Source organism: Haemaphysalis longicornis, unplaced genomic scaffold (assembly GCF_048455015.1).
Source record: "Haemaphysalis longicornis isolate Haplotype H1 unplaced genomic scaffold, Haemaphysalis longicornis Haplotype H1 scaffold_10, whole genome shotgun sequence".
Lineage (NCBI taxonomy): Eukaryota > Metazoa > Arthropoda > Arachnida > Ixodida > Ixodidae > Haemaphysalis > Haemaphysalis longicornis.
In genome coordinates, this window is record NW_027526204.1 from 71,251,370 (window position 1) to 71,279,164 (window position 27,795).

At 44.7% G+C, this 27,795-nt stretch overlaps 1 protein-coding gene across 3 annotated transcripts in view; it reads left to right on the plus strand.

Annotated features, from left to right (window-relative positions):
* The window catches only part of Adamts-a (ADAM metallopeptidase with thrombospondin type 1 motif A), a 379,948-nt gene that overhangs the window by 345,095 nt on the left and 7,058 nt on the right, over nucleotides 1-27,795 (plus strand). For all 3 annotated transcript variants that reach the window (XM_077689813.1, XM_077689812.1, XM_077689814.1), the window contains 14 exons: nucleotides 929-1,180; nucleotides 3,792-3,962; nucleotides 4,687-4,929; nucleotides 6,071-6,232; nucleotides 7,101-7,277; nucleotides 11,138-11,302; nucleotides 14,139-14,306; nucleotides 15,445-15,615; nucleotides 16,174-16,452; nucleotides 19,664-19,805; nucleotides 20,486-20,672; nucleotides 22,194-22,324; nucleotides 23,317-23,513; nucleotides 25,977-26,077. In XM_077689813.1, coding sequence (XP_077545939.1) covers nucleotides 929-1,180; nucleotides 3,792-3,962; nucleotides 4,687-4,929; nucleotides 6,071-6,232; nucleotides 7,101-7,277; nucleotides 11,138-11,302; nucleotides 14,139-14,306; nucleotides 15,445-15,615; nucleotides 16,174-16,452; nucleotides 19,664-19,805; nucleotides 20,486-20,672; nucleotides 22,194-22,324; nucleotides 23,317-23,513; nucleotides 25,977-26,072 — 2,541 coding nt within the window. In that variant the 3' untranslated portion in view covers nucleotides 26,073-26,077. The remainder of the gene's footprint in view (nucleotides 1-928; nucleotides 1,181-3,791; nucleotides 3,963-4,686; nucleotides 4,930-6,070; nucleotides 6,233-7,100; nucleotides 7,278-11,137; nucleotides 11,303-14,138; nucleotides 14,307-15,444; nucleotides 15,616-16,173; nucleotides 16,453-19,663; nucleotides 19,806-20,485; nucleotides 20,673-22,193; nucleotides 22,325-23,316; nucleotides 23,514-25,976; nucleotides 26,078-27,795) is intronic.

Here is a 27,795-nt window from a genome sequence, read left to right on the forward strand (position 1 = left end):
ACTATTAGCAAAATGACAGAATACAGAAGATGGCAAAATTACTTCTAAACAATGATTAAATTACGTTACTCATTACATTCCTAGAATTTTCTCAAATGTAACTACGCTACATTAGAAATTACAGATGGCCAAAAGTAATGACCTTACATTACTATTGCTTTTCAAAAGTAATGGAATTACTTTGAAATTAAAAATGCATCACTTATACACTACCAACTCGTACACACTTTATTAACACAATTCTACATATGAATTTGTCCAGTACTAATGCCCAGAGACTCTTTGGGCATTGGAACTCTATTTGGTCAACTTTTGTTAGTCAACTTTTTATGCTGTAAGAGAAGCGAACAGGCTATATTGTAGTCAAAAGTAATCGGGAAAGTAATGAGTAATCTCCATAAAATTACTGGCCTGAAGTAATTTATTACATTACTAAATTACGGACACTACAAAGTAATTAATTACATTACTCATTACAGCAAAGGAGTAATTTGATTAGTGTAATTTCATTACTGCAAAGTCTGGCATACAGATAGTGGGGCCCTTTAATCTACAGTCTTGAACTCACAGCTGACTGCACAAAAAGCAGTCCAACATCCATTTTTTTCATACACCCCTATGGCGTGGGGAGTCCTCCGGCTACCTGTGAACTATTTGTGGCAAGTTCGAGACCGTAAATCAAAGAGCTCCAATGTTGTTTTCCCAGAATAAAAAATATATATAATAATCCTTGCCTAATTACAATAGACCTGCTGCTTTGCATGGGATCATAATAGTAAAAGAAAAAAATGCCCCAACCAGAACATTTTACTAAATTAAGACATTCCAGCTTCTAAACAAGAGCCTTGTTTATAATAAAATCGTCAATACACCAGGTCACATCTAAGAATCAACCCCTTGCTGCGCCGCTTTCTTTTGCCCTGCCAAGTGTTCCGTGACGTGCGGTGGAGGCGTGGCATACCGGAATGTGACGTGTCGATCGGCGGGTGGCACCATCGTCGACGATGCGCACTGCCACGGGTCACCCCGCCCACATGAGGCGTCAGAGTGCAACCGGGTGTCCTGTTGGCACGCTCCATCCTCGGACAGACCGAGCGACGTCACATCTGCAGCTTCTGAGCATCCGTCCACGGGGCCACGGTCCAACTTTGCAGCCTGGAAGTCTGCACCGTGGTCACAGGTACTTAAATGCGACTGGGAAAGTCTTTGGGGGCCATTAGCAAGAGATTATAGTTAACACAGCTGCAACCTCATGCTTATTTTCACAGCATTGTCTGTTGGTGAATTGGCACTTCTTTATTCATAACATGCGGTGCTTGTACCATCAAACATGAGTACAGCCCTTGTTGAAATTTCTAGGCCACACAAAAAGTTTCTGGGCTGTGAAAATTGAAGGGGCGAGATTATCATTGAATGGTAACCGAATTATTTTGTGGCAAAATGATAGAACGGTGTTGCTTCAAGTTTCCTGCCACAGACTTTTTGGTGGCATCTTAACTGTTTACATGGGCTAATAACTTTTGAAAAAGACTGTGCACGCATACAGCCAACCAAAGTTGCCATGGGGGCATACTGAAACAGCAAATTGAATAAACAATTGCCTGAGTAATGAGTCGCCTAGAATCTCTGAGATCTTGATCATCAATTGACCAGCCATGATTTCAATCAATAACACCTTGGGTAACTGCGGCTGAAATTTTCAAAAACACACTCGCAGAGTGCATGTCAGCACTGCCCACAAAAGCTGGATTATGTAAAGCTTGATAAAACGGCTATCAAATAATTTTAATTACTCAATTGCATCCTATAAATCAGCTGGTTAGTTTTATTCTACCAGTGATTTGGTCGATGCTATATATCCATGTGATACCAACATTTTCTACAACACTGAAGGGTAATTCCTATGATTTACATGTATCCACTTTTGCAATAAATGTACACATTCAAAAAGTTGATGTGTGAAACAAAGAACACAAGATCGGCAAGTGTGCCAGGATTTTGGAAGTTTGTTTGCGGAAGACGCATGACTTGGCTAACTGGTAACCCCTCAATTTAAATGGAACTGGAAGTGAGAAAAACAAAAGTAGTACTACTATGGGAAACAGTGGAACAGCACTGACACTTGCAACCTAAGGGAAAACAGAAAAGTGTAATTATAGTGTCGACACCTGACGTGAGTAGCTTTTCAAATGAGTAAAACATGATTCAAAAAGTACACGAAAAAAGGAAATATGATGAGTAAAACATTTACAACTAAGTTCCTCTGGTTCTGTGCCACATAGAAAACATGCTTGAAAATGTCAGATTGAAGTAGTACAGTTGAACGTTGTTTAAGAGGCATGGATGTATGAGACAATTTGGTATAAAAGACACTATTCACCCACATGGATGGTCACCCTACCTTTCCCATTAAATTGACCACCTCTATAGGTGGTATTCATTGAAAAGTTTAGCTGTCAATTTCTTCGCTTGGCAACACTGAAATGGCCACGGACATGGCCGAAGCGCCACGGACATGGCGGGGCTTGTGCTACTGCGGCCGCACGCCGAAGAAAAAAAATAACACCGGCGTGCGTTGTCTGCTTTGTTTCAACCCGATTCTCAACGGTGGTGTCAACAGAGTTGTTATTAATTGCAGTCACACTGGAATCGAGGCATTACTTTGTGTTCGGCGGGCTAGAGCTTGATATGTCTAACCCATATCATGCGCTTAGCACGGACAAGTACCGCCATCCCGCGGAGCCCGACGTAATCAGTGGCGGCGCTCTCACATGGTTGCCTGCATGCGTGCCTCGCTATTGAATACTGGCTATAACAGACATCGGGTGTAGAAGATTTGGTTATAAAGGACAAGTTATCCTTCAATTGTGGTCAACAATATCACTTGTAACAGACATTTTAACTTTAGATGCGCGGCCACCAGTCACTAACTGCAGTTGCGCCAGTTGTGCAATCAAAGGGGACGACAGACGCCCACAGTATACACAGTAGTTCAGTCAGCTATGAAATGATGGCCAGAAGCCCTGACAATGGAAATGCGATGTACATAAGTGGTTGAAGCTTACCACCATGCATACGAGTGCAACCGCGCATGCGGGCGTCTGCGCAAGACAACAATACTGGGAGTGCCCATGCAGTGGGCTGTCCCAGTCGCGTAGCTCGAAATCAAGAAGCATCGCAGATGTTGAGTACTGCAAGCATAATGAATAGCCAGAGCACACTGCTGAAGAAGCTGTGTGCTCTGGCTTTTCATCATGTTTGTGAACTTCACATCTCTCATTCATCTTCTGGAAACAGTGAAAGGAGTGAAAGCTTGTAGAAGGTGTTGCAAAAAATAGTGTAAATGCAGTCATGCAGCAAACAGATTTAGAACTAGTATTTCATAAATTCTGGGGCAAAACAAATTAGAATAAACCTTTTGCAACATGCTGTCGTGTTCTTTACAGCTTATTTTAGTCGTACGGTGCCCACAGTGAACTACGGGGCTGATCAGTCAGTGACATGGTTCCATGCTTATAAGAGACCTCTCGTATAGAGACACAAACTGCTCCCAGGCGCTGAACTGTACTCGTATTGTTGAAGAGTTAAATTTGGTGACTGTTGGCTCACACACTTCTCTTCGTTTTTTTCATACGCACCTTTCGATTCGCATGCATGTTGATTAATGTAGTTTACCAAAGCTTGAGCTGTGCATCCGTGTGTGCTTATCAAGGTACACTACACACGTCACTCTGTTGGCGATGAACAACACGTTTCTTGCTTTTCTCATTTGCCCTGATTTTGTAACGCAGTGCTCAGCAACATGCAGCAGTGGCGTTCGGAAGCGGCAGGTCAGCTGCATCAACGAAGTCACGGGTGCCGTGCTGCCAGACGAGGAGTGCGTCTACGAGAAACGCCCCGCCATTGCAGAGCCGTGTGATGCGGGAACTTGTGGCAAATGGCAGCATGGGGACTGGTCTGCGGTGAGTACACATCTCTTCCACAGCATGTGATCCCTGAAGGGGGATGTCACAAATAAAGCTATTTTGGTTATCCAATAGATCAATATTAATCAAATTAGGTGCATTCATTTATGCAGTTGGCCATCCTAATAACAAAACTGAAATCAGCTTTTAAGGACATCTTGCGCACTTTCTGAGCGGCAATAGTGGTAACAAAGTTAATTAAGTAGGCAAAAAGCCTACAATATTTTTATGCCAGTGCAATCAGAAAGGCCTATTCTGTGCACGGAAACTGTTAGTATAGATTTTTAATACCGTTTAGGCACTAAAAATAATCCGGGAAAGTTCAGCCTTTCATTCAACATGGAAACTATTGATGATATGAAGAGGGCGGTGAATCTCTTTGCTGCTTTCCTTGGTGCCTATATAAAAGGTACTAAAAATCTATCCTACCAGCTCCTGCACACAGAATATAGGCCTTTCTGATCGCACTGATATAAAAATCCTGTAGACTTTTTGCCTACTTAATTAACATTGTTATCACCATTGCCACTCAAAATATGTAAAAGATGTCCTTAACATTAACCAGTTTCAGTTTTGTTATTAGGATGGCCAATAAATGACAAAAGTAGCTCTATTCCCTTAGGAGTAGGTCTTTCATCTGTGCACAGTTAGCTTTCATGCTTGAGCTGTTATTTGTGAGCCTCCATCTTAAACTGGTGGTGTGCGAATCTTTCCACCACAGTGCTCGTCCAAGTGTGGCCCAGGCGTGTCCAGTCGTCGGGTGCAGTGCTTTGCGCGGGACACGCTGCGCGAGGTGCTTCCAGACACGCAGTGTGACGAGGCCCTGCGGCCCAAGCAGGAGGAGCCCTGCCAGGGGCCGTGCCTCGGCGGAGGAGGCCTGACCATGTCGGACAGCGCAGGAAACCACCCTTCGGGCAACCACGTCGAGGGACCCTATCGCTGGCGTTTTGGCCAGTGGGGAACGGTGAGTCACCAGGGCAACCCACCGCGGGGGCGCAGTGGCTAGCCGTTGGACATCTGAGCTCTTCCCAGCTGAAAAAAAACCACTAGAGGTTCAATTGGACCTTCTGAAAACATCATTCGACCAATTGAAACCCATTGTATTTCCATTGGTTCAAAATGGTTCAACGATGTTTTCGGCGGGTCCAATTGCAGCTCCAATGGTTTTTTTTTTCGGCTGGGTTGTGCTCAAGTTTGATCTCGGCAGCTCCCGCAGCTTTCTGATGGAGGTCAAAAACAAAAAAAACACCCGTGTTAGAGATTTAAGCACATGTTAAAGGTCCCCAGGTGGGAAAAATTACTCCAGAACACTTCACTATGGCACGCCTTATAGCCCTGGTGTAGCTTCGGTGCGTTAAACACCTTAAAAATAAGAGTCCTCAGTGCATGAAGGCTTTTCCGAGGAGAGCTGGAAGCTTTCCATTTTTTTGCGTGGCAGCACTTCAGGATGACGTAGGCCGCGTCATGGGGCTCCACTAGGGACACCACAGCAGGCGATTCAATAAAGTCTTTCTCTCTCATGTTAATGGCTAGTCCAAGAAGAAAGATTAGTCCAAGAGGGAAATATCTTCCCTCTTGGACCATTATTTTCCCTCAGATTAGAAAATATATCTTCCTTCAGATACCATCCTGCATCTGAGATAGGCTATGTGCTTTGCCCTAACAGATTTCTCAAAAAATGTAGTCAGCAATGTCCAATACAAGTGGCCAACTGCAGCCGTACTTTCATGTGCTATTTGGCGCAACCATACTCTTCCATGTGCAACATAAATGGCTGCACTGGAACATTCTTCCAGTCGTCATCAATGTCGTATGTGACGTGCTACAAAAGATTTCACAATGGCTAGGTGAAAAAACTTCTGCGTTGGCATTCACTCCACTGATATCGTTTGGGTTGCGCTTTATAACCGGGTGTGATGTCCTAAAATTTGCAGGTTATTGATGGCTGGTAATGGTTTGGATTTCCTCATATGCCAAACTTCATGCAACCCAACCAGACAGTGGTGGCCATTGTTGATATTCTAATATAGTTGCAATATTTCATCCTTTACTCGGAAGGTTTGTAAGGTTGGTCCTAATTCGGGGGGAACTCCCGCTGTTGTCAGTGTTCGCGGAGCTGTGGTGGCGGCACCCAACGACGACAAGTGGTCTGCGTGGACAACCTGGAGAGCAAGAGCAATGCCTGCAACGAGTTGCTGAGGCCCCCCGAAACACAGCACTGCAACACCGAGGACTGCCCGTCCTGGTCGCTGGGCGAGTGGACACCGGTAAAAGTCAACACCGGTCTTGGATGCTCGTACCGCCCTCTTTCACTTGTGCGGTACATGCTTGTGTAGTACGTGCGGTGTGGTGCCGCCCTCTTTCACTTGTGCTGCATTCTCGTACCGCCCTTCTTAACTTTGGTAGTACATTTCTGTATGCTTGTACCACCCTCTATCACTTGTGTAGTACAGTCCTGCATTTCCGGCAGCCCTCTTGCAATAGAGCCAGTTGATAAGGGCCATCAGAGAGAGTCCTTGCTTGGGCTGTGCGAAAAATGTAAGGGTGGCTTGCACTGCTCTGTATACCCACACAAATACTTGACAATGTAGCTGAAATGCAGTATACATATGGTCGGTAACAAATGAAATGCAAACACAAAGGCCTTTCTGGTCTACACGAAATAATGCCAGAAATTTGCAGGCAGCACACACAGCTGCCTAGTTCGCTTGCCCACGGTCAGCAGCAGCCCTGTCTCAGTTTCAAGAGCACCAAAGTTGCTGAAACTTGGGTGATGCTACTTTGTTTTTCAGCATTGGTGAGCTTTTTTGAGGTCCAGCCGGGTCATTCCCTGAAAATGAGGGAGATATGGGTTAAAATAAGTCAAACTTTGCTGATGTTTCATGTTGGAGCATTACGTCGCATTCACGTTGCAAGTACAGTAATCTTTCATTATAACAAAGTCCTCGGTACTTTGTCAAAAGCAGGCGTGATGCGTTCTCCATATGCACTGCAATGAGGAGATCATGAAACACCTCAGACAAAGCGAGATTTTGAATAAAGCGACTTTGAGGATTAACTCAGCTATAATGTTTCTTTAAAATTGTTCCCATGCCCATGGAAAAATTGGTAATGTATGCTCTTTCGGTGTTTCAGTGTGACCAGGAGTGCGGTGGGGGCCAGCAGTCTCGTCGTGTGGTCTGCCAGGGAGCCATTGGCTTCATCGACGCGCACTGTCCGCAGCCGAAGCCAGAGTCGAAGCGGGCCTGCAACATGCATTCTTGTGTGGCACCCACGGCCGTCTTCCGGTGGCGTCCCGGTGCCTGGTCCTCGGTACGGCTGCACTTGCCTTCTCCATGGCTCCGCCACTCGTGGAACGCTTTGTCTCGTGTCGTGACTCGTGCTTTGACTGGGACAAACGTTGCCCCTCCAAGAGTTCTTTGGGATTAATGAACCGAGCCTAGCGGACAAGTTTTTAACCTTGTTTTTTTTCTTGTCTGTACCAGTATATCTGATGTGTAATGAAAGCGTCGTTGCAGATATGTCCTTTTTTATTCATTCCGCATGGAAATGTTATCTGTTTTTTGTACTGAATATTGAAAATGTAGTTGGTCCCCGCTGGTTTATGGCCATTATCCCAGCTCGGCGCTGCTGGTCCCTGTTGGGACCAGCTGGGACCAGCAGCACCCAGCTAGGAATTTGGCCATAAACCATCTGGAACCAGCTACGTTTTTCTGTAGGAATACCTCTTATCTCTTATCTCAGTTCATATATGAACTGAGATAAGAGTTGGTGCAGCTGTTAACACTTTCATGATCGCGTTTTTCCCCAAGTGACACATCCCCAGAGGGTTGGGATTTCTTCTTCCCTAGGGAATTGATAAAGGAACACAATGACTTATTTTTGTTTTAACCATGAAGGAAAATGAACTATGCTATCTCAAATGCACATTTTGGTTTCTCCTTTGTGTCACTTGCACATTGAGTGAAAAATCACTTTTGTCCACTTCTGCTCATTGTCATCATCGTCAACAGCGTCAGACTCAGGCTGCTGCCTTGAAGCAGAATATGGCGTAGAGAGTGGCTTCAAAGCGGGAAACTTTTCACATTAAAAGTGATACTGTATTAAGTTGCTGTGCAACACTTGTACAAATATTTTTTAAAAGTCTTTGCACGAACCAAAATAGGCAGCACTTTTTATCCGACATTCAATCACTGGTTTTCTCACTTTTGGTATTATGTTTTAACCTGCTTTTATTCTGCACAAGACATTTTTGCTTTTCTGGGAGCCAATTTAATTGTGCAGTTTGCTGGTGATTACATCACAAAATGTTTTGGTGTGGTGTACAAAGGGTACATCATTTTACTCCGAATGCTGTGGGTTTGCTGTTGATAGGCGTATTTAGTTTATAGACCATAAGAACATGGCAGTTGCATGGTGGTTGCATGCTGAATGTCTACCCCCCTAACACGAGAGTCGTTTCTTTGTTTTCATTAACACTAGAACCATAACCCAATGAGGTTGCCTGGTGGGCAGTGCATTGCACTGCTGGGCTTAAAAATATGGGTCCAATCTTGGCGCCACACATTTTATCCCCAGAGTGACTCTACTATGGCACGTCTCATAACTAAGATGTAGCTTTGGACCAAAAAACGTCTAAAATTTTGAATGTTGCAAGCATGCAGAGCAATTATGAATAATTACCTGTTCCCCGTGGATATTACATCAACATTTATGGATGCTATTGGTTATGCAAGTGCAGAAGCGCTTGTGCTGTTCAATCAAGAGGGCTAGGATGATAACGAAAATACGTAAATACTGAGAAAGGGTTCTTCTCTTAGAGTGCAGTTTTAGGATGGCATAAAGCTGCTGGTATATGTTGTATTTAGGACAGCAGTATTTCTTACGAATAATTCATTCCATAAACTGAATTAGCTGGGGAAAGAAGTGCGCATGCTCTATTTGTAGGAAGAAAAGACTCAACAGCAAAAAATAAATACAACATGCTTGCTCAATGAAACAATGATCATTTAAAATTATATCACTAAAAATCACATCATTTAAAATCAGAATGAAGGATGATGATAAGGCGCACAGAACTTGCACGGGAGTAGGAATAAAGCAAGAAAACAACAAAATGTAGATATATTTTGAAAACTTGTCTCCAAGCGCAATTATCCAATGCATGTATCTCAATTTTTATTTTGTGTTGCACTATCTTTTACCCACAACTTTTAACGCAGTATTGACAAACATAACTTTCCACCTCTCTATTATGCATTTCTTTGTAGGGAAGGTTGTCGCATCTCTAAAATGAGAAAAAGGCTATGTTTCGATGTCAACAAGCAATTACTGTGGGGTTGAAGCTAACCTGTAGAGCATAAATAACAATTGCTTGTTCCTTGTTGTTTGTGCAACTTGAGCACGAAACCTATTTCTTTGGACTCGTCAACCTTGCAAGCAGCTCGGTCTTTGACTTGAATCCTGACACTTAAGGTAACCTTGTTTGTTTTGCCTGTTAGTTAGTCGCTTACTACATGCTTGTTTGGCGACCCTCTGTTTAAGGCATTGCATGATCTAACTCCTACTATGAAAATTATTCTTTCTCGAAAGGCTTATTCGCTGGGAAGTTCAGAAAACCGGTCAGTACATATAGCTTTGTAATTGGCATTTTTGAATGCTTACTTGTTTGGCATGTGTAGCAACCAAACTTACATTATATTTTATGGTTCCAGATGGCTGCGTATACTTTATATTATATCATAATTGATAGAGTTCAAAACTGCTTTTGAGGTTAAAAGAATTAATGCAATTTCAGCTGTGTGCATTAAGAAAAGTTTTCTCCTTTATAACATAGTCCCGTAGTCGTGTGGTGCAGTTTTGAAGATTAAACAGTATTTTGAACACGTCACTCTTATTCACATAGTTTATGACTGTCAACTTTGGAACCAAGCCTTGCTTTTTGACAACATTGAAATTCCTTCCATCAGTATAGCTGCTCTTATTTTTGGCAAGCAGCATTTCAGGACTTTTCATCATTAGACATCACAAAAAATTGCTTTGCACAGAGAAAACTATATAAATCCTGGTTGTATTGCTTATCAAATAGGCCCTGTGTAATTTCCTGTTTCTTTTGAATCCTTCCTTACTCCGCCTTTAGTGCTCGTAGTGCTGCATTTATGTGCATGTGGTATAAATGCATAAGATGGCAGATACTAACTTATAAATAAGTGTTTTTGTGTGCTGTGCTGCAGAAAAGCAGAAATTGTTAATAGTTTAAAATGTGGTGCACTTATTGCTACTTGTTCAAAGCAATTTCTGGTTATGTACAGGTCATCTAAGCTAATATGCGCCAAGATTTAAAAAAGATTAAGTGCTGGGTACAAGAAAAGTAGAACAAAGTCCATCATCATGTGGTGTAGCGACAACAAGTATTTTTTTGTTGTACTCGATAAGTTAAACAACCTCACTTATTTCCCAAACCCTTCCGGAGTATTTTGTCTCTTACATCATGAGGACAAAATTAGTTAATTGGAAACTGAATATAATTTCTTTTGCACAAATCTATTTTTAATATTAGCACATGATATTATTCTCCTTTAGGCGAAACAGTATTCCTTATAGCACTGTCGAATTATAGTAAGGTGGCACGCATAGACTATTTGAAAAGCTCGTATTGAAAAACGCTACATTTGTAAGGTATGTTTTGAACGGCACAATATTGTTTAGTAATCACAGACTGCATCTGGAAACCCACAATTTTTTTCTGCAGTTTGTCTGTTTATGAGTGGGCGAGAATAAAAGAAATGACCTGAAACCAGAAAACAACACAGCTCGGTCGATCCAACAATACCAAGTAGGCCAGGCCAGGTGGGGCCATTCCAGAAATACAGTTCCCCAAAAATTGCCGTTTTTTCGTCAGCCTGAGCAAGTATTTTGTCACTTCAGCTAATGTAACTATTTTTCTATGGTGTTTTGTTACGGTTATCAATGGAGAAACTGTGGAAATGCACATAATACAAAACAAGCTCTCCAGGAATGTTATGTTCGAACAAACGATCTTTCGTTTCTTGCTATCTGATCTCTGCGTCCTCCTTTATGTCTACAATTGTGCATTCTTCACGAGGGGAACTTTGTGAGCGCTGCGTGTAATGATGCATCCCCTTTGGCGGTGCTCTCCGTGCCCTGTGCAGTGCTCGGTGACATGTGGAAGCGGTGTGATGAAGCGCAATGTGGAGTGCATCGACAGCTCGCACAAGGCGGCCCCCTACGCCAACTGCGAGGGCGAACCACCAGAGCACACCAAGGACTGCACTATGCAGGAGTGTCCCCGATGGCAGCTCTCGCCCTGGTCCCAGGTGGGTGGTTAAACTACATTGTCCCACTCAGTTTAATCCAATCGCTATCCAATTCAATCCAGGCGCCAGCCAGTTTAATGCAAGCACCATTCAATTCAATCCAGGCGCCAGCCAGTTTAATCCAAGCGCCATCTAATTCAATCCAGGCGCCAGCCAAATTAATTCAGCTGTCATGAGGTTGTGCAGGAGTGGTTTGTGCAAAATTAGGCGCAGCTTTGTAGATTTTGTTGCGCGTGGTGTGGTGAGAACGTGGTGTTTCTTGATCCATTGTGTGCACAATATCTTGCACACAGCTTAGTTGGCTTTTAGTAACACGCGCAGACCAGGAGAGCGGTATTGTTTGACCCTTTGGTGCCGTGTGCTGATCGTCTGCGAGGTCGTCAAAAGTGTTGTCTGCTCGCGTATTGTTGCGTGAGCAGACGATACTTCTGACGCAAGCAGACGATATTATAATTTGGAAACAGTTCTTAACACTGCAGTAAAGCATTCATTGATTGAAAATCAGAATGTAGAGGGCATGTAAGTAAATATTTTTCTATCAGACGAACTTCTGAAGGCATTGAAACGCGAAGAGCAGACGATATACTTGTGACGTGAGTTATCTACAGCACTCTTGCAGATGATCAGCTCACAGCACGCGGCACCAAAGGGTCAAACAAGACCGCTCTCTTTGTCTGCGTGTGTTAGTAATTGAATTGAACTGTTTATTTCGGCCACAAAAGGAGGTTGCCCTGGGGCTATGGCAAAAGGCAACATTTAAAGTCGCCTGACTAGGCTTCTAGCCCCATGTAGCACAAACACACAAACAGCTGTTTGTTACAAAACGGAAATGGCTTAGAAATTGTCCACTAAGCTGTGCGCTTAAGATATTTTGCACATACTGGAACAAGAAACATTATGTTTTCACCCAACCAACCGCAAGAAATTTTGCAAAGCTGCGCAAATTTCCCACAAGACACTCTTGAACAACCTTCTGACAGCTGGATTAATTTGGCTTGCACCTGGATTATATTGTATGGCAGCTGAATTACCTTGAGCGGGAGAACCTTTAGTGTTGTGGAGGCCGTCATGAAGACAAAATACAAAGTGGCTCAATTACTTTAAAAGAACTAGCCTTTGGCAACTCACTCAGCTCCCTCCTAGTCACGAAAGATATTTTTTTAACTGAAAATGGAAGAAATATTGAAAAGGCATCAAATTTTGCACTGCAGTGATGTGCCATGGGCAGGTGTGACGTAATGTGGGAGCACTGAAAACAGGGTTATTAGTGTGTTAAGGGGGGGACATGGCTCTTACAATTTATTTTAATTTTTAACTGCACTCTGTGAAACTTGTCAGTCTTGGTGCTTTATTTTCACTGATTTCAAATGTGGCATTATGTTTTGAGTGAGTCAAATATTTGCCAAGGTAATTAGAGATAATTAGTCATTTTTGGAGGAACAATGAACAAAAGTGTTGATCATGGAACTGTAATCGTCATGTTTTCCAATACTGTGAACCCTGGTGAATGCAGTAATAGAAGCGGTTTTGTGATGCACTGCTTGGAACTAATTTTACATCCCATTATATTTTGGTGCTTGAAATGGACACTTGAAATTTGCCACCAAAGTTTAATGAGCTGTAAAAGTTCCAAGCCTTGCCTGAAAAAACCTCTTCTCTTATTGCACTCACCAGGGTTCACATTATTGGAAAATACAAAGATTACAGTTTTATGATCAGCACTGCTTTGTCCATTGTTCCTCCAAAAATGACTAATTATCTCTAATTACCTTGGGGACTAATTGACTCATTCAAAAAATAATGCCACATTTGAAATCAGTGGAAGTTTCGCAGAGTGCACTAAAAATTAAAAGGAGCTGTTTTAAGAGCAGTGCCCCCCCTTAACTGCACATTAGCAATCAGGTGGTGTGTTGAAATGGGAACTAGAGGTCCCACCACAATCACTCAGTCATGTTTCTTGGCGGTGGCTAAGGTCGGCTGCTGGCAATTGCACAAACAAGGTGCTGCGATGTCGTAGAGAAGTTGCCGAAAAGCAGTGGAGAGTCGCCACTGCTTCGTACGTTTTTGTTAGTGTCTCCATTATTTGTTTCATGTTTGTGGTAAAATTGATACTATGTATTGTCATCAGGACAAAGCAGCCCTTTTAATAAACCACACTGGTAATTTGCCTTCAAGGCCTTATTAACCAGTGCATGTTATGCGCAGACTGCAGAGGTGGCGAGGGCAATGACCAGCCCCGATCCGAAACTACGAGAGAGAAATTGGGCGTAGCATTTGTATAACATGGGTACATTCTGGTAGTTAACGATGGGCAGCGTGTGCCACTAAAAAAATAGCACCAATGCTTACTTCCCCAGCCAACTTTTGTGGTGAGAAACTACGGGACTTCAGTGCCTTTATAAGCCATGGTCAGCCAACAGGGCAGTGGGAAAGGTGATCACGTTTCCCATCCTTTACCAGGTAAAGGATGAGAAACGAGTGCTACGTGTTTAGGGAACGCACCCATCATAGCTGAAATTAGTAGAAAGAAATGGAGTTGGGTCGGACAACAAATGGATCATCCAAGTATCAAAGGGAAAATTAAGAAGTGGGACGAGGCATAGGGATCAACAGGGAACTCGATGAATCGATGGATAGTGGAAACTTCAGAGGGAAACCTGGATGGCTTAAGATAGCAGTGGCCTTCGTCGTGTAGTGGAGATCCACAGCATGACAATGGAGATGTTATAAGTAACTGTGGCTGGTAAGCTGCCTATGCGGTCGAATAGCAATAGCTTGTGCAAGGGCAGGTCTGCGTGAGGCCCTTGTGGTGAAATGCACTTTGTTCCTCGGGCAGTGCTCTGCACCGTGCGGCAACGGCACCCAGAAGCGGGTGGCTCGCTGCATGCGCCGGGGCGTCGAGGTGAGCCAACTCGAGTGCCACGGGAAGCGGCCCGAGACCCAAGTGCGCACGTGCCACCTGCGGACGTGCCACTATCGATGGAAGAAGAAGCGCTGGAGCCCCGTGAGTTGCTGTGGCACATCATTCGATCGGGTTACAAAACATTAATAAAATATGTTAGTTTCGAACAAACAGTACACAGAACTGACACATAGCACTGGCAATGTCCTGTCCATCTCTCCTGTGTACTGTTTTCCCAGCACTAACATATTGTCACGGAGCCAGAGACGACGCAGTTGTGTTGAAGGAAAACACGTTTATTGGAGCGAACTTGTGCTCCCCTAACAACTCAAACAATACACAGGCGGCAAAGCAGCAGTCAACAAAGTGACTTGCGCAGGCGAGTGTCGTCGAATCGAATGCCGCGGCGTCTGCTCTGCAGGCTTTTATCTTTCGGCGCAAGTGTTTCTGGAACCGTCGATTCACATCCAGAACATTGTAGATCACAGAAGATTATTCTGGGCTAGTGACGTTAGGGCGAAACAGTCTTCTTATCTGAATGTGATAGCCCGTGCTGCATAAAAGTAAGGAATAGAAGACGCGCTTCGCTTGGAACGCAGCTAACACAGCCGGGCGTGGCCAGGCAGTAAAAACAAACAATAAACAAACAAACCCATACCTGGTTCGCGGCATTTTCTGAATATTTTCTGAATACTATGAACCAACTAGTCCAGCAGCGTAGGTAGCAAAACAAACATGTACTAGTGGTGCTCCACTGATGCAACAGGTGCTGTTCTGCGACACTCAGATGTGCTTATTTCCATTTATTCAATTTTAATTATCACCTGCTCGGACTCAACAACAGGTCAGAGGGTTAATTGCGGAAGTTAGAGGCATTCATAATGCTTTGTTGTGTTGGGTATTATTAAGTTGTGCTTGATACAAAGAATTTGTGAAATTTGTTAGCATTCTGCCCTCGATTGAAAATCTACTCACCAATGACAACTTTACTGGTAAAGCCACTTCATCTAGTAAAAGTTTTGCTTGAAAAACCCAGTCACATTACACATTCCAAATCTTTGTTAAATTTGATTTTGAACCCAAGATGAACACGTGAACTGTTGGGGTCGGTGAACTTGAAGTCCATGTCTTCATCCCATCTCTTCTTTGAGGTGCTTTTTTTAGGGGGCTCCCTGTTGGTAGGTGTCATTCACACACCCTGATGGCAGCAAAACGACGCCTGTGCCCCTTTATTCTCCAGTGCTCAGTGACGTGCGGTGGGGGCCTGCAAACTCGTACGGTGGTGTGTGTCGACCGCAACGAGCGTCAAGCACCCGACCGCTTCTGTGCAACCCAGCGTCGGCCTAAAGTCGTGCGTCACTGCGCTGTCCAGCCGTGTCCTTTTGTTTGGAGGACATCTGACTGGTCCGAGGTTAGAAATTTGTCACATCACTCTGACTTCCTTGGTGGCTATGAACTTGTCAGGATCAATTGCTGCATCACAATTGCAAAGGGCTGTGCTCTATATCTTTAGGTAGCAATAGGTGGCTTCTATGGCAAGTTTTAGTGCATTAGCTTCCCGAATAACCCAATTAATAATAATTAATAGTAATATTATAATAAATTATAGCACCATTTGATGGAGGAGGAAAACTTAAAATTATTGCCGGTGTTTTCATTCCTTATTCTTACATAAGTGCCATGTTGCATAAGACATCAGGCAAAAACCATTTTGTCGTCTACCATGATAACTTATTGTCTTCAGCTTTGGTAGTGCCATTTGAGATAACCATCTTCGGTAAGGGCAAAGCTTTTGCTTTTTTTCTGATCACCAAATTCACACTTGCATTAATTTTTGTGCCAGCATCTGTAACACAAGCCATGGCGAGATAAATCACTTTGACCAAAAGCAACTATTTTGCCTCCAAGGCCGAAAAAAATGCAAGAATGCGTAGAAGCTGATCTCGAAGTTGTGCTCTCTGCTTTTCAGTGCAGTCGCACGTGTGGCGAAGGGTTCCAGAAGCGGTCGGTCACCTGCCACAAGGTCAACCCGTATGGCTGGGTGGACCCGACTCCCTTGTCACCCAGCGCGGCTGCCGCCGAGCGCCTCAGCGCCATTGAGGCCGCCTCTTCACCACACTACCATGGGGGCCGGGAGCCCAGGATTCCGCACTACTGCTCGAACGACAAAAGGCCACCCAACTCGCGTGCCTGCATGGTTGGGCACTGCGGCGAGGGCGTGTTCTGGCGACCCGGACCGTGGACGCCGGTTAGTGGATGTGTATTGTACTGCTGGTCTCGATGCCTTGACAGCGGTGGTTGCTTGAGCATTATGAATCAGCCTAGGCTTTTGAATTGGGCAGTGCCTTTTACTGTCTTTAAAATAAATCGCTCTCTCTTTCAATAGGAGCAAAAAAATATTATCCCTCGCCGTGCTCACTGAAGTGAGTGCTGACCCACAGTTCCATATTGGGAAAAGCAGGGCCATGATTGTACTTCTCATTCCTCTTCCTCGCTTGCATGACGGGCACGCCAAGATGAGGAGCAGGTGATAATTATGCATAGTATAGATGGTATTCACTGAAAAGTTCAGCTGTCAATTTATTCGCTTGGCAACACTGAAAACGTCCACGGACATTGCCAAAGCGCCACGGACATGGCACGGCTTGGGCCACTGCGCTGGCACGCCGCAGAAAAAAATACACCAGCGTGCGTCGTCGGCTATGTTTTAACCAGATTCTCAATGGTGGTGACAACACAGATGTTATTAACTGCACTCACATTGGAGTCGAGGCATTACTTTGCGTTGGGTGGGGCGAGTTTTGAACGTCCAACGCACATCATTTGCTTAGTCCGGAGAAGTACCGTCATCCCGCGGAGGCCGACGTAACCAGTTACAGCACACTCACATGATTGCCTGCATGCGTGCCTTGCCAGTAAATGCAACCTATAAACTCGATAGCTCAGTAAAGGGGTGAGATAAGGAAATTTGGTGGAAAAGGATGTATTCAGACAGTGCAGGAAAAAAGTGTTTGGAAGTCAGTTTGAGAGGCCTTCGTCTTGCAATGGACATAGATGACGATGGTTATGAACAAGTTTCCATTTGGAGCCAGGCACATGGGATACCCTTGAGTTGAAAGGCCAGTTGCACCAAGCCAGGGGGACGGAAAGCAGCAATGCATGGATTTCAAACTGTCTGCTCACCACGGCTGAACAGCTGCTGATCTGTTGAACAGAGCCACACTGCATGAAGTTAGTGTGAACCCTGGCATCACATTTGTGGTGCAAATGGCTTTCATCCTTGGCTAGTGGAAGCACGCCGGAACCTTTTGTTTTTGTATGCAAACTGTTGCTGCCAGAACCGTCACTTGTGGTGGGCACATTTGATTGGAACCATATTCGAAGTGAAAAACTCTTTTTGTCGCAAGTATGCAGATACTACATAGTGATATTACATGGTTGCACGAGGTCGCGGGTTCGATTCCCGGCCGCGGCGGCCGCTTTTCTGATGGAGGCGAAAAGCAAAAACGCCCGTGTGTTCGAGATTTCTCCGCACGTTAAAGATCCCCAGGTGGTCAAAATTAATCCGGAGCCCTCCACTATGGCGTGCCTCATCGCCAGCGTTGCGATGGCGCGTTAAAGCCTGCAATCAATCGACATTATATGGTTAAAATTGAAATTGAATCGAAAACTACCAACGAATTCAAAAGCTGAATTTAGTGAATCTTTTCGTCAATATGGGTAACGTTTAAGAGACCCTGCAGCACTTACAATCGACTGCTTGGAATGTATTTAGGGGAAAAGTCTATTGTCCCAGCAATAACCTCCCACAAGAATTATGAAAATTCGTTCACTATTACCGAAACTACACGCAATAAGAAATTGCGAATAATTGTTCCAATCAACTCGACCGTGAACAACGCGGCGAGAGTTACGCGCTCTCTCCCGGAGGGTGGGGCAGCTTGCGGCGTTCTCTTCAGCAGCCTTTGATATATCACAGGCCGGGGAGTTTTCTCCTTTTCTCCGCAACGTGGAGGAGACTATTTCCGGTCTGGCGCCACAAAAAGGCAGGTATGACTGCCCGCTCGCAAGCAAGTGCTCAGACTGGTAGGGTGTTCTTGAAGCAATAAACATTGGTTGTCGAGCGGTATGGTTGAAAGTGGAGTATTGAGTTCGTCACTCAAACTCTGCGAGCACTCAAAACACAGAAGAAACGCTAAAACTGTGCGTTGAAGAGGTTGGTGCACAGCGCCGACAACAATAGATCGTCACAAAAAATGCGAGAAATAAGCCGCAAAGTTGACCAGCGGCAGCCAATAGGACAGCCACAGCCGCAATGACATCGTTTAGGCCATGCCAGGGGTGCATAATGAGGAAAATTGAAGAGAGCACGGTTGGTTTTTCCGCATCTTTCACAGCGATCTGTGCGTGCACTGCTTCACGGGCACATGTAATATTTGGCTCGGGTATTCCTGGCAGTGTAATCTAGACGTTGCACAGGTTTAATTGCCCTGCTCAAAGAGTGTTGCAGGGTCCCTTTAAGATGAAGTAATAACACAGCCCCCCCCCCCACAACCCAACAACTGGCTTGCAGAACTTGGCAGGCCTCACCAAGAAGATAAGAGGTGCATCTGTACTCAGCTGCATGCACTTAGTACCTGTGGTTTGCACTTGGCTCAGTAATCTCTGTGTCACCTTGTGCTGCGCCCGCCTGCACGTTCGAGGTTATCGACGCTCACCTTCCTGCAAATACGGGATAACACGCTACCACCCCGCAACCAATGTGCTTGCAGTACATTGGAGAAAAACCATTTAGCATATTCTCAGTGCATTGCATATCGCCTTTCGTGCGCCGCATAAAAACAAATTAAAGCTAAGGTATACTCGGATGCACAAATGGAGCAGGCTGTGGTATTGTACAGCCAGTGTCAGACATTACTCCCCATGTAGCCACAACGGCTATTCTGGATGAATTCCCTAGCCAAATTTTCTTGCTAAATTCGCTTGCCAATTTTCCTAACAAATTCCTTGCTAAATTTTCTTACCAAATTTGCCAGCTTCAATTCACTTGATAAATTTGCTTAGTAAATTAGTAAATTTACTTTGTAATTTTATTCATAAATATCCTCGCCAAATTTCCTTGCTGAATTCCCTAGCATAAATTTACTTGACAAATTTGCTTGTTAATTTGTAAATTTACTTGTAAATTTTTTCATAAATATCCCTGCCAAATTTCCGTACCCAATTTTCTTGCTAAATTTATTAGCTTGAATTTTCTTGGTAAATTTGCTTGGTAAATGAGTAAATTTGCTTGGTAAATGAGTAAATTTGCTTGGTAAATATCTTCATAAATATTTTTGCCAAATTCCCTTACCAAGTTTCCTTGCTAAAATCTGTTGCTAAATTTTTTCACATTCTACTTCCTCAACAGTGAGTAAGTGGCCAATGTTTTACATTTCTGTGCCCTGTGATGCCTGCAGTGTTCCACGACGTGTGGTCCGGGCAAGCAGAAGCGACGCCTGCGCTGCTACGACCAGCGGAACAAGAGGGTGAACAACAGCCACTGCAGTGGTGCACTCAAGAACAGGATCAAGAGGAAGCGGCGGTGCATGCTCAGGCCATGTGAGTGACACCCACTGCACTCGGAGAGGCACTGGGGCTCAGACTGCAAATTGTTTGACCCTGGAATAGAGCTGTCTTCTCAGAAGTATGAATTTCTTAGCACTAAACTTTTGTTAATCTTCAATGGCAGATCAGCCCAGTGTTCAGCAGAATGTCTTCAGCACTCTTACAGTGTCTCAATAAATTAGCTACGAGTGCATTGAACCTGGCACCGTCAGTGGGTTGCAGCGGTGTTCAAGCTCTGCTACAATTCTTGCCCTAGTCATCGCGCTCCTGCAAAAATGCCCAGATCACAATTAAATCACCACTCTCGGGTCACAAAAGAAACTCGGCTCAAAAGAAATTCAGGTCACCCGGGAATCACACGAGCATTCTTGTTTTTAACATCCACTGGAAAAGGTTGTGCCTCTGTTCGCTGTAATTATCTGGAACGAAAGCTACATCTCAAAGTATTAAAATTGGCAGTCCCTGGAAGACTTCGAAAAATAGCCTGGTGCAGAGCTAGTGGTGAGTGGTGCAGTGCACCTCCTGATGTTGATGTTCAACTTGTCAGAGCGAGAGTAGACAGTGCATGTTCACACTACGTCATAATTTGCCACTGCTTGATCTTTCGTCTATGCCTTTGACGAGACTTGACATGACTTGGCATGGCTTCTAATCAACTCGGTGGGCTTCCCCAGGCACGGCGGTGAGCTGCGAAGAGGTCCAGCGCCGTGGTGGTGTGCGCAAGGACGGCGAGCAGAAGCTGTACGTGCGGGGGCGCCTGGTGAGCGTGTACTGTGCCCGCATGAACACCTCGGCTCCCCAGGAGTACATCTCCCTGGACAGCGGCGAGAGCAACAACTACTCCGAGGTCTACGGAAAGAGGTGCGCTCCGTTGGAACCGGCACTCTGTGTGTCGACCGCTAAATGGCAGGATTGAGAGGGCGAAAGCGCAGTCATGGCAGTCTCAGAGAGCCAGCGTTTATTTATTTTAAATTGCCTGTACCGTGCAACTGGTGCGATGACCCAGTGATATATGCAGCTTGGTGGAGCTGGCAAAGAGGTACGAGTTAATCAAAACCACCGCTGGCTGCCAAAGCCTAACAAATAAGCGTTTAGACACTATAAAACTTTCTACAGTTAGAAAGCCTTGCTGGATCTGCTTAATTAGTTAAATACTTCACGATTTCAATTATTTCATCAAGTATCAGAATGCAAAGAGCTAGCTTGCGGCCCTTCATTTGGGATTGTGTTTGTGTTTCAACCTAACCATGAAACACTTTCACTGTGCATTCTCCAGGCATCTTGTGCGCTACTCTTTATGAGCCTTTTTGCTCTTGTACTTCCAGCGCAGATTACAGCGGAGCGTTTTCAGGTTAGGTTCTAACCGAAAGTCTACCATTATTCCCAAGTACCGTATTTACCCGATTCTAACGCGCCCCCGATTCTAACGCGCACCCGCTTTTCCTGGCAAAAAAAAAACGAAAAAACTTGCACCTCCGATTGTAACGCGCACGGGACTTTCTGACCCAGACAAACGAATGCGAAAGAAACGGGCGATTTATTTCCCGAAGTAATCTCACTCATCTCACTCCTCGTCGATCTCCGCTGATCACAACATCTCGGCCTCGGTGCCTTCAAGCGCGTTCGCGATGCCACACTTCTGAACGAACGTTCAACCATGGTCTATGGGATCGTGGCCCACGCGTCACACGCCCATCCCGAGAGCTTCTCCAGAGGTGCATGCTTCAGCCGACCGCTCGTTTTGAACGTGTGGGAGCCGCTCCTGCCATTGCTGTTATCAAGCGCGCAACTGAAACGATTTGACGATTTGTGTGAACGCCGATAGAAAAGCCTTGGCGCCTAGGCTTGCTGCGTCCGAAAAATCGTTGCTAAAAGCTTTGGCGCCATCTTGAGATGGCGATGGTGATGGGTGGGACGAAATTTCCGCTGTTTCGGAAGTTTCGGTTTGGTATCCGATTCTAACGCGCTTGCGATTTTTCGGCCTATTTTTCTGGAAAAAAAAGTGCGCGTTAGAATCGGGTAAATACGGCAGTTACGGAGTTCCGTAGTTCACAGTGAAATTGTAAACATTGTGGAATTCCCGCCTGCTGCCAATGCATGGGCTTCGAGAAACAGACAGTCCCATGTTTGTCCACCAGAATAAAGCTCATGTCCTTCTAGGTCTCATTCAGCTAATTCTCTAGGAAGTATGCTCAATCGCAAGTTACAAGCAAACGTGTTTTGTTTTGTGCACTCCCTAGACTGCACCCAGCTTCGCTTCTAACCCAGTGCCCTTGATTAGAAGGGCACTGATTTTTATGGTTAGCTTGTCAAGAACGAGTGGCAGTCTTATTTATAATGGCATCCCAGATTCTGCAGTGCCTCTCGTATGCATGCACGCAGGTTACGACGGCCGGATGAGTGCCCGTACGGCGGTGCGCGAGTGGATCACTGCGAGTGCTTTGACGACTACCCGGCTGCGCTGACGACCTTCTCTAAAGTGTCCTTCAACATTACCACGCTACAAGTGAACCGTGAGTTCTTCCATGCTCTGTACGGCTTGCCTTAACGTTTGAGATTCTACAACTGTCATTCTACAGATGAGCTGCCTCCAAATGGTAGAAAATATGTTAATAACTACAAAATGAGCTGTAATATGAGCAATCTTCAGTTAACTTACACTAGAGTTTGCATGCACTTGTTTTAATACCGGCTTATGCTTTAGGCTTCTTTACACAGCTTTGTCGTCGTGCAAGAAGGCCAACCTCAATTGAAATTGCATGCCGTGAAGCTGGAGCTTGCGTGTTGTGTGGCAGCGCCAAGTTTGATTGCTGTTTGCTTCCCGGATTTCAAGTATTACAAATCTTTGAATACTTGGAAAGGCGAAACTTCGCTGCAAATCTAATCAAAGTGGCAAACACCATCTGCTAAGTATTCGAAATTTCGAATATCTGCAAACCTCTCGGTACTATCAACGCAAATGAGAACTGCACCTAGTCAAAGGAACCGCATCTGACTGGTACAATAATGAATATGAAAAGACTTTCAGGGTGAGCACTGAAGGTACCTTAAACTTGTACGAGTCTCCCAAGTTTTTCTGTTAAAGAAGTGAAGGTACCTTAAACTTGTACGAGTCTCCCAAGTTTTTCTGTTAAAGAAGTTACGCTGTCCGGCCCAAAATTTCCAGCTTTCAAGCATTGCAAATTAAAACTATACATGGTCATGTGTTTGCCTGACAGATGAGACAAGGTACAAATCTGCATGGTCTTTTATTATGTAAAACAAATCGTCCGAAAATGGCTCGGATAATTCATAACTCAAATAATTTGTGAATCTTTGTTCAGCAAGCAAACAGACATTTTCGGTGGTTCTCTAGAAAAGTAAGCAGAAATGAAGAGAGAAGAGGTCACTTATAACCTTTTAACTCTTCAAAAATGTTGTTTGATTGCACCTTCTCCTCTATAATAAAAATAGTAAAAAGAAATTTCCAGGACGTAAGCATTGCTTGCGGTCTCCTAAACCGCAGGGCTGGACTTCACGTTCAGTCGGACACTGCACGGCGTTCCCACGGGCTTCGGTGGCTCCGGCGACTGCTACAGCCGTGCCCAGTGCCCCCAGGGGCGCTTTTCTCTGTCGCTCTCTGGCACCGACTTCACCGTGTCGGCAGACACCAAGTGGGTGACACAAGGAACCCACACCTACCACAGCGTACGCCGCCTTCAGGTGAGTGCTGTCTAGCTTACGTCTCATGTGCCATGCACGTGGATACTCTTGTCATTGTTAAAAAGTAAAGCTTTTAAGTGCAGAACACTTTGGGGGCTTGCCTTATTGTCGTAGCTCACTCGCTGGACCCAAGCAGAGCCACACGGCTTCCCGTTGTCCCAGCGTAACCCAGAGGCTCCGAAAGCCAAGCAGTTTATATATCCATAAGCGTTGGAAACTTGTGAACCACTGGTACTTGTCATACACCTCCTCGTTGTTTAGCGCAAATGAAACTGTAGGTACATTTGAGGCAAAATCAGGGCCGTACCCAGAGGGGGGGTTTGGGGGTTCGAACCCCTCGCGAAATCTTTTCCAGGCAGCACGTAAGCAATACTTTCTGTTGCTTTCAGCAAAACTACCGCCTTCCCAAAATCCATAACCCCCCGCCCCCGAAACAAATTTCTGGCTATGGCCCTGGGCAATATATCCGTAATTAATTGGCAGCGCCCGCGTTCAGTTAGTTAGGAACACTCGTTGGGTGGGTTTTTACGATAGTAAGCAAAAAAACTGGCGTTGCAACGCCAGCACGTGCGGGAGGAAAAGCGAACACAAAAGGAATAGAACTCCCACTGGATCAGGCAGGGGGCGCGCAAACACTGCGAAGGCGGGAACTTTGAATTGCATTGGGGGGTAGCAGTGAGCAGATAACGGCGCTACAGCCCATTATGCCGAATCACTGCTTTGCACTTCCGACAGCTTTCACGTTGAGTTGAGCGGCTTTTATTTTTTATTATGTGTTTGACTCTAGTGCACCCAATTACTTTATCCTGTAAGCCATCACAGCTGGTGTAATTACATTCTGAACACCGTGTTTGAAGATGCCTGTCGGGGTGGGCGTTCATATGCAAGGAGCAAAGTCCATGAGGGCCTGTTATCGCCACTGTGAAGCTCAAATGACCAACTGAAACAGCTGAGCAGATGATAGCAGCATTATTATAAACACATGTAGGTCACTGTCACCCTAAAACAAAGATGATATGGCAAAGTAGCACAGGTTTGGGACCTAATAAAGAGGACCAAATTTTTGGGGAAAGTAGTGGGGCGTGCTGTATGTAAAGTTAGTTGACACAAAGAGGACTAAAGTGCACGTTGCTTTCAGGTAGCCTTCTGAACCAGATGTCCTCTCAAAAACATAGACTGGTTGAGTTGAGACTTCGATATCCTATCATACCGAGTACTCTTCACAGTTTGTTGTTCTTCCAATACCAGGATAGGCCTGCGACTTCCTTGCTGTTTACAAAACGCTACGTTTTCAGTTTTGGGAAAGAAACAACAGGAAGCTTTAAATGATTATATTGTTCGTTTACGGGTTTTATATATTTTTTCGAAATATGGGGGGGGGGTGTTAAGGTATAAATTAGGTCAATTTTTCAAACTCATATTCGGGGAGAAATCAAGTGTTTTCGTGAAACCATTCAGAAATTTGGGTATTTTCGGGTTAAATCGATAGATTTACTACATTTATTTTATTACACTCAGGTTATTTTAGAGGGTATCACGAGCCTTTTACCTCTAACACGTTAAAATTGGTGTTTATTTCACGCTGGTAATCGGGGCGACTTCAGGGTTCTCTTAAAAATGCTCTCCGAAATTGGGCATTGTTTTGGAAATGACTTACTGATGACAGTAAATAGCATTGATAACTGCTAACAAATGAAACACTTTTTTATTCACGGAGAGTTGGTCATCGACTTTTCCATCATCTTTGTTTAAATAAATTATCGGGATCTGCTCACGCAACTTGTCGGTCTTAATTTTGAGGCCTGACTGATCGCTGAACGTATCTCAACTGGGAGAAGGCTCTCTCGACAACACAGCTTCCATTAGCTAGAAACAACAATGTCAGGGTAGCATAGCCAGCCTGAGGTTGCGGGTGGTACAGTCATTCGAATACTCAGCGAGTTCTAAAGGTCTGTTTGCGGGGCGTTCATCTAGCTAGTACTGGTAGGGAATGGCGGAAAGTAAGACTACAACTGTGCAGATCGCTCCTTTGAAAAAAACCCGCCGCGGTGGCTCAGTGGCTAAGGCGTTGCGCTGATGAGCACGAGGTCGCGGGTTCGATTCCCGGCCGCGGCGGCCGCTTTTCTGATGGAGGCGAAAAGCAAAAACGCCCGTGTGTACGAGATTTCGGCGCACGTTAAAGATCCCCAGGTGGTCAAAATTAATCCGGAGCCCTCCACTACGGCGCGCCTCATCGCCTGCGTTGCGTCGGCGCGTTAAACCCCCACAATCGATCGATCCTTTGAAAAGGTCCATTCGGGGAGAAATTGGGTTCAGCCTGAATCTCCTCAAACATGTTCGGAGTGTAAGAATCGGGTAAAATTGTGTTTTACCCGAAAACGTGCAACCCTACATGTAGGTCATTCTGTGTTCCCGTAGTGTCTGCCTTTCAGCTTTTGTACTTTTTTTCTTCTGTGCAAACAGGAAGGCCAGATCATTCAAGGCAGGTGTGGAGGCTACTGCGGCCAGTGCTTTCCAGATCCAACTGTCGGACTCCTGCTTGACGTACGCCCTCCTTGACTGAGGTGAGGACACACTTGGCAAATGGGTGTGCGGAAATGAAGTCGCAGACTGCGCAAGGCCACACGGTAAAGGTACAACTAGAGGTGTGCGAATATGCATTTTGGAACTGTAAACTGAATACGAATGGTAAAAACAGATTGGAAAATGGACGTTCTTTAATAGAAATATCTTCTTCTAAAACATTAGTTACAAGAAAGATAACTTGTCGGGACTTAACGCAGCTGAGGGCTCGTGGTGTTTGATAAGAAAATGGTACAAAAAACTGAATGTCAGGGGTTAAGATAAGGTGGGAAGGGGGTGGAACAAAGATTGGTACACATTGTCATGACGAAACGTATGCTCCGTAACGTGCTCCATAACACGCTAGTGACTGGTATGACCAATACTGTAGGTAATAACTCTCAATTTCAATTTTATGTCAGTGTATTCACATAAAAATTATTTTGAATTTTAAACTTCACACGCGCAACGTTCCACTTCAGCTAACATACACCGGAGTTAGCTGCTGTGGTAAGCATTTTTGCACGGCGTAGGCGTTGTGCAAAAAAGGCAACCCAAAGAGGTCAAGTTGTGCAGTGACGCTTGAAAGTGACTTGTGTGGCAGAGCCAACTTCCGACTTTTATTGCACCGTTAGCCGTAAATTTTGACTATTCAAACACTTCAAAAAGAAAAACTGCGTTTTGAAACGAATGAAATAGTACATGCTATTGGTGAAGTATTCAAAGTTTTGAATATTCGCACACTTCTAGTGAACCATCAAGACACTAGTGGTGCAGCCCAGCCATTACTATGTGAAATAGCAGTGAAATAAGGCACCGCAACAGTCAATGTAAATGGCTTCTGTGGCGTGATTGAGCCATTGTAATCTGTAAATGTGATCACTGAAGTTGGTGAGAAAGGAGAACTTCATCATGTAGCTGGTAAGAAAATGCTTTCATGCATTGAAGATGTTGAGGCTGTTCTTTACAAGCATTATAACCTTTTTCTCGTATTTGGGGTGCACGGATAATTGGTGCAAAATATTTCTCGTGACGACGAACGAATAATGTGTAAAATGGGAATTTAAAGGGGCCATGCAGACAAAATACAAGTTTGTTTTTTCGAAAGATTTTGTGTTTTATATGGCCTCGAGCACTTGTCCAGCAGCAAACCGTGCTGTATTCACTGAGAAATTAATTGATTTAGGTTAAAATTTTGATTCTCCCACCAAATCGTGTGTTTTCAGGACGTCTTCCACGGAGTCACAAGGGGGTATTCAAACGAACTTCCAGTGTTCCATTGGGCTCTGCAGCCTTGCTTACCGTCAGTCCTCTTAGATGGCGCTACCGTAGTCAGCCGCGGCACATTATCCGCCGTTGCTTTGTTTTTGAACGTATTGGCACCTGGCTTGTTTCTGTTATGGAAGAACGTAATCATTTCGCGAAGCATATTGGGTATCTTGACAAAAAAAGTCGCGCAACACAACGTCGCACATTACAATCGGCCTGCTGTGGACTGCTGTGCAGCTAAAACAAGCGTAGTGCGCCTAGTACCAACAGCAGTGGCATCTATACTTCTATGTTTACGTTTATTTTCGTTACTTCCATTGTTTCACCCCACAATTCCTACTGCTGCGAAATGAATATTCATTACAATTAAGCGAAAATAGGGTGTTCGGCAAGCTTATAAGCAGTGCCTAATTTGCATTTGTATTTGCCGGCCTCAGTCAATCCCACAGCT